The sequence below is a fragment of the Saccoglossus kowalevskii genome, chromosome 5 (assembly GCF_978046115.1).
Source record: "Saccoglossus kowalevskii chromosome 5, keSacKowa6.1, whole genome shotgun sequence".
Classification (NCBI taxonomy): domain Eukaryota; kingdom Metazoa; phylum Hemichordata; class Enteropneusta; family Harrimaniidae; genus Saccoglossus; species Saccoglossus kowalevskii.
The window spans coordinates 42,288,895-42,295,239 of record NC_140645.1 but is presented as its reverse complement, the minus strand read 5'-3'; the positions used below and the strand labels follow the sequence as shown (position 1 = coordinate 42,295,239).

At 38.3% G+C, this 6,345-nt stretch overlaps 1 protein-coding gene across 1 annotated transcript in view; it reads right to left on the bottom strand.

Moving 5' to 3' along the window:
• LOC100377003 (scavenger receptor cysteine-rich domain-containing protein DMBT1-like) overlaps nt 1-6,345 on the bottom strand; it is a 40,332-nt gene continuing 33,987 nt past the window's right edge. The window contains exons 17-21 of the mRNA XM_085499017.1: nt 5,248-5,444; nt 4,686-4,857; nt 4,404-4,576; nt 2,802-2,946; nt 1-259 (exon numbers count right to left, since the gene is read on the bottom strand). Coding sequence (XP_085355143.1) covers nt 82-259; nt 2,802-2,946; nt 4,404-4,576; nt 4,686-4,857; nt 5,248-5,444 — 865 coding nt within the window. The 3' untranslated portion in view covers nt 1-81. The remainder of the gene's footprint in view (nt 260-2,801; nt 2,947-4,403; nt 4,577-4,685; nt 4,858-5,247; nt 5,445-6,345) is intronic.

The following is a 6,345-nucleotide window of genomic DNA, read 5'->3' as shown; positions in this document are numbered from 1 at the left end:
AAAGACAGCAATAGTGTTTCTTGGAAAAGAGAAGCGTAAAGCGTAAATACAACGCCTCAAAGGAAACATGTCCGATAAGTACTACAACGGTTCTAAACACGAAACTCCAACGTCCTCATCGTGGCTGCAGTCATTAACTCCCCATCCGTTACTACCACATTCACCTAAAGTTGTCTCTGTCCCTGTACATATTACGTCATCCATCCATATTATTCCGCTACCTTCGCCAAAGTGACTCTCAGCATGAACTTCACCACTTCTGTAAAAAGATACAAGCTTCATGAACCTCCATTTTTATTTGTAAAATCTCCATTTGCATTTGTAAACTCTCTATGCGTATTTGTAATACAAATTTGCATTTAGTTTCGTCTCAGACTACTATAAAACAGACTAGAAACGCATATTGTTGTAGTTGGGAATTACGCCCGTAGGATGCGTGTCTCGGTAGACCTCGCTGCTAGTTTATTGACGCACGTTTCCCGGAGATTCCCGAACGTACTCGCATTTACCTGCATCTTGTGTTTTTGTAATATCATTTTAGGCGCATACTTTTTGATATGAAATCTGTGTGTTTTGACCTTTCAATCGTCGTCGTTTCATATTTATTATCTCCTACTTTTGTCTACGATATTTATGAATATATAATGAGCAACTTTATAGTAGTGTTTCTCAGTATTTCTTTATTTTGAATTTTCCCAGAATCATATGTAAACAAATTTCTATAATGATCAAATGGCGGTGTTGGCGTGCAGAGTGTTCCTTTGTGTAGGCGCTTCGTAGTTTGTGTGGACAATGCGTTTGACAACTTGATATGCTCACGTAACTAATTTTAGCTACAATGTATTTCTATTCTTGCACATATTTACAGAAATATAGAGAATAAAAACAGAAATAACTTGCATATGTTTTGTCGTATTTGTGGGGAGTTCTTAACGAAGAAAAATGAACATTCAAGAAAGTTCGGCGCTAATATCCGTCACAACGCCGTCTGTCAAGTTTGAATCGTCAGCACTCCAATAAACTCATTATTGAACTTTTTGTATTCCTTATAGAAATTATCACCCAGAATAGCTTCCCAATCATATTCATCATCGTCTCAATCAACAAATTTACTTGAACAAAAATGTTTCCATTGAACAGATGAAACAATTTTCTCGACTCACCCAAATGATGGAGGACTTTTTGTGGTCCTAAATTATTTCTAAACATCTGCATATTTTCGTTAACATTGTGCTTTATGAAATTGTTATACGTCACTGAAAAACATAAAGGAATGCTATTTTATGGTGCCATGGGACTTTAGCTTCATGATTTAATAATAAACCAATGAACATTGTCATTTTTAGTAGTCTTCACCACAGTACGCTATCGTCCCTATTCTATAATGCTAACGTAATTATTACACAAGACTTTGCCACCAAAGTTCCGATCGCGTCGCGCAATATCCTATGGCGAGTGCATGATATCATAACTCGACTGCTTCCTATATTACAATACTATCGTGCAAGGCTTTCCTATCGTGTTACACAATATACTATAATGCGCCATTGTGCATGACAGTTTAACATGGGTTTCTAGGCTCTAATGCATATCGTGCAATGTTCCCAGACCCTATATCATGCTATTGTATTACATTATATCCTATATTATTATTCGATGTTATTTACTTGCTTTTCTTTCTATGCCAGCAGCTATGAGTTTACTTTATATCTTGTCATGTATGCAACACATTTTCTCCTGTAATGTGCTAACGTGTATTACCATGTCTCACTGTTACGCATACTGTGACTGGTTGAGTATTACATTGTATCTCAGAGGGACTGTGAATGGTATATTGCATATTACATATGGAGATTACATATTATTATACATCTGTCACCGTAACGCCATAAGCTCCAGCCTTACGTAATTTTACGGGGTATTTTCATCCTACCATATTAGGAAAAGCGAATATGGAATGATCACGCGCGTAAAGCAGTGTCCTCTGATAATAAAAACAAACATGGCTGCCACCATGTTTGACCGGATTCAACACAAAGAAGTTCGCTGATTATGTTCTAAATATTTTGGATTTCGGCATTCCAATGGTGTATCCTTGGAAGGAAAAGATGTATAGTAATAAGGTTATTACGAGAATACCACAAAGTATGCACTTAGACAGTACGCCGCGCGTCGATCGATACTCCCGCTTTACTCTCTTCGTGCATACCCCAGCTGTACTCGAAATGGATTGTTTAAATGGACAAGGCAGAAGTTGATGCGTCGAAAAAACGCATTGCTCTCTAACTTGTCTGACAGTTGGGTGTTATGGACTAAATTCACGGCGGACAAATTTATGAAATATAGTACTGATTGACTTATTTGAATTTGAAGCTCTCAGGAGACTGATTTACAGTAAGTGTCCCGTGATCTTCTGCCATCTTTAAAACATGCAAGGTATGTGCTCTCTACGTTCGCAAATCGCATGCAAGTGGTTTTACGAATACAGATGAATATTTTACCAATACGAATGGTGATTTTACAAATTGGGATTCTTGATACAAATAGAAATCATGGTTTTTACGAATACAATTGGAGATATTACAAATACAAATGGGTGTTTAACGAATACAAATAGACATTTTTAGTAGGAATAGAGATAGAAATTTCACGAATAAAAATGGAGATTTCCCGAATACAAATTGATACTTAACGAATATAATTTGAGGTTTTATGAATTTAAACATTGCTCTTAATATCTTTAATGAATATTGCAACACTTCATAGTTGGCACTATGTTCATACTAAGTACTGGAACGAACCTGTAATTAAGCTGCTTGCAAACAACCTGTGCATCTTTAATATCAAAATTGTCATCACACACAGTTCCCCATGTGTTGTCGTGTATTATCTCAAGTCGGCCTTCATAGGGTGTCTTTCCTCCAATTAGTCGAATGTCGTGAAACTCTAATAAAATATAATTTGCCATAGTATTAATAAGAATGTGCACTTTGTCCAGTGTTTACTTATATTTCGTGGACAGTGTGTATATCATATACACAACTTTGGGTTTAGGTGCAATGTACATGAATGCAAAGTGATGTGATGTAATAGACAAATTAAGATGCACACGTTACTGTCAAAGCACGAGTCACACTATTGCACAATCACCCCAGTAGACCACACAAGACAGCTATTGAGTGAGCCAACCAATTAAGCTTTATGATAGTGATACAATGATGTGTGTCAATAGGGTGTCAGGGGTGCTCAAGCGCTCAGAATCACAGACAGTGGTGTTAGGACTGACTAACTTGTCTCGAGTGGAAAGTAAAAAATTAGTTGCCTGGCAGTGAACCGTAGAGCTCCCAAATCAACCTCACCTCCCCGTGGTACGCCCTTGGCAACTAGCTCCTCGCGGTCCTAGGCAAACGAGGCTCTGGCTAAGGGAAGGAAAACCCAAAAAAGAAACCTACTGCGGAGGGCCAACAACCCGCCCAGTTCAATCGCTTGTCACATAACTGCAAGAAAGGAACTAATTAGTGCCAATAGGCAAAATGGGAACTGTAGCCTGGAAATCATCAGGATGGCCACTTCTGATGAAAGCTCCGTTTGAGAAGTCAGGCGGACGATGGACAGTTTTCTGAAGCCTAAACAAAAACCTCGTATTGGTACTTGGAATGTACGAACTATGCATGAACGTAACCATCTAAAACGGATCAAGTCATTAATGAAATGTACAAATACAATCTTGACATTCTTGGAATCAGTGAAAGCCATTGGAGAGGATCAGGTTCAACAGCGGCAACCAACTCAACCATCTTATTTTTCGGTAGAGAAAACTCTATTATTGAAATTAAGAGCCGAAGACTGAAATGGTTGGTTCACGTTCTCAGAATGCCACAAGACTCAATTCCCAAAACAGCACTTCGCTGGACGCCTCAGAATCAACGAAACAGAGAGAGGCCAAAAAGCCACATGAAAAAAGCCCATTACCTCAGAACTTGCCAAGGCAAACGTGACAAACGTGAGATGGCGACCAAGGATAGATATGAATGGAAAAACCTAATTGCAGCTTTATGACCCGGTGTGGGATAAAAAGGACCACACAATGATATGCCATCTTCATGTTGGTAAGATCTAGGAGCCCAGATGGTCTGTTGGCTACCTCCGCTTGATTGTATGAAAGTCTCCAGTTAATCTGGGAATTTTCTTAACTAACATAGACACACACCACACGAACAGGTGGTTAAGCGCCATTGTTCACAACTAACTGCGTAAACATGTGTCATATACTGTTCCTTGTCCTGCCAGATGCTAGGGAGTGTAATATTTCTCATATAATAGCCTATAATATTATATTGCATTTGGTAATGTATCACTATTTATTTAAGGTAGTGGTATCTGGTTACCAAATATTGTGTCACCTGGCATTTTGCATATTACACCGACATCTTCGCTGTGAACACAATCCGTAATTCCCCATCCACCATGGGTACATTGAGACACGGATGTTTCCACACCAGTACAGTTCAGATCATCTAACCATATTTTACCACTTCCTTCGCCTAATTTCGCCAATGAACGGAAGGTTCCTGGACTGCAGAGTAAACAAAGGAAGTAATGATAAGTCCTATGTTGCTTGCTGATTTTTTTCTTATAATGTTCCTCATTGTTTTTGTTTTATGTCAATAAAATATTTCACTTACAAGTAATCAAGTTGACGACATACAACTGCGACTGCTTTAATGTCAAAATCGTCATCACAAATTGTTCCCCAAGAGCCACTGTGAAAAATTTCTAATCGACCTTCCAGAATAACACCACTACTATGTGCACTGACTTCTGCATTTCCGGGTACCAAACGTATTTCTCCATCTTCTGCAAACAGTAGTATTTTTTTCGAATAAATTAGCAAGTCATTGGTGATAACATAGTCAACATAACATTTGTAATAATTACCGCATCGTGTAGGTTGTCGTGTGCTGGGCTATGAATATGCTTCTTGTTAGTGTGAAGTCTAAGCCGCATACATACATAAGCAAAACATACCAGTGCACAATTTCGGTATAACACACAAAGGTTAAATAATTAGCTGACTTGAATTGAATTTATTAATTTTTTATTTGTAATTTTGTCTGCATTCTGTGACACAATACTACTCCGGTTTAACACATATTATATTAATTGTGTACATAATTTAAAAAGGAAAAAAGTGTCTATACAAACAATAAAATAACTGACCATCTATACTATTTGCATTAACTATACCTGGAAGATGTACTTGACGTCCACAGACAATTAGTGCATCAACATTGTTAGCACACTCTCCTAGACTAGTCACTCCGCCTTCAATTTGGCCACAATCCGAGAGCCTTTTTTCTGATCCATCGCAATGAAAATATAAAGGAACTCTTGTAATCTCTGATACGTTTCCTTGATTTATGCTTGAGAGTTTCAGTCCATCACTGCAAAATTGAGATAATAGTATTTCACCAATTCGTAACTGGTTATAAGAGGAACAGTATTTGTTCTTGTGCATTTTCTGTATTTGGCATTGCTTTTCTTTCCAGAATCGATATCACATAAATATATCCTTATTTCATCTAACCTAAAATTGTCTGGTTTTTCTGTTTCTCATGAGTTGTATGTTATTATGTGATTCGTTTTATTATAAATAAACTCCGTTTGTTGATTGTGTTAAATGAACTCCATAATATACAACCCCTGACAGAATATCGTGTCACTGTCAATCAATACTGTCCTTGTGTTTTGTCATAAAACGGCATGTCTAATTGTTGTATTTTGTAAGCAGTTCCAATTTGTTAATTATTCATTGCATAAACTTCGTTCATTTGTTTCATTTCTCCACTGCGCATGTTTATTGTAGCCCATTTGCTTCGTTCTGTTTACATGCACTGTTTACATCGCACGCTGTTCATGCCCAGTCATTTCTGTTCGGGTTATTTTCATTTTCCTTTCTGGCTATGCCAAGAAGTAAGCGTCGCTCAACATGCTTTGGCTTCCAGCTCGATGTGGGAACCCACACTTGGGGCAAGCACAGAAAATTCTGCACCGGTCCACTGCCGTAGGAAGAGAATTGCCGTTCATCGAGCAGCTCAACTGCCCTCCTTAAGTAGTCTCTTTCCATCTCAAATCTCCGACGTAATTCGCCCACAGTTTCACACGCGGAACCACACGGTTATTTTGACGAGTTTTCAGACGGGGATGAAGACGACCGAGCTGAGCTAGCTATTTTGCAGTGCCGGAAACAATCCTTGTTGGCTAGAATCGCGAAGCAAAAAATTACAGGCGTAAATCTCTCAGCTGGAACTGGAACTTGTTTCTTGAATGCACATCCACCGGCCA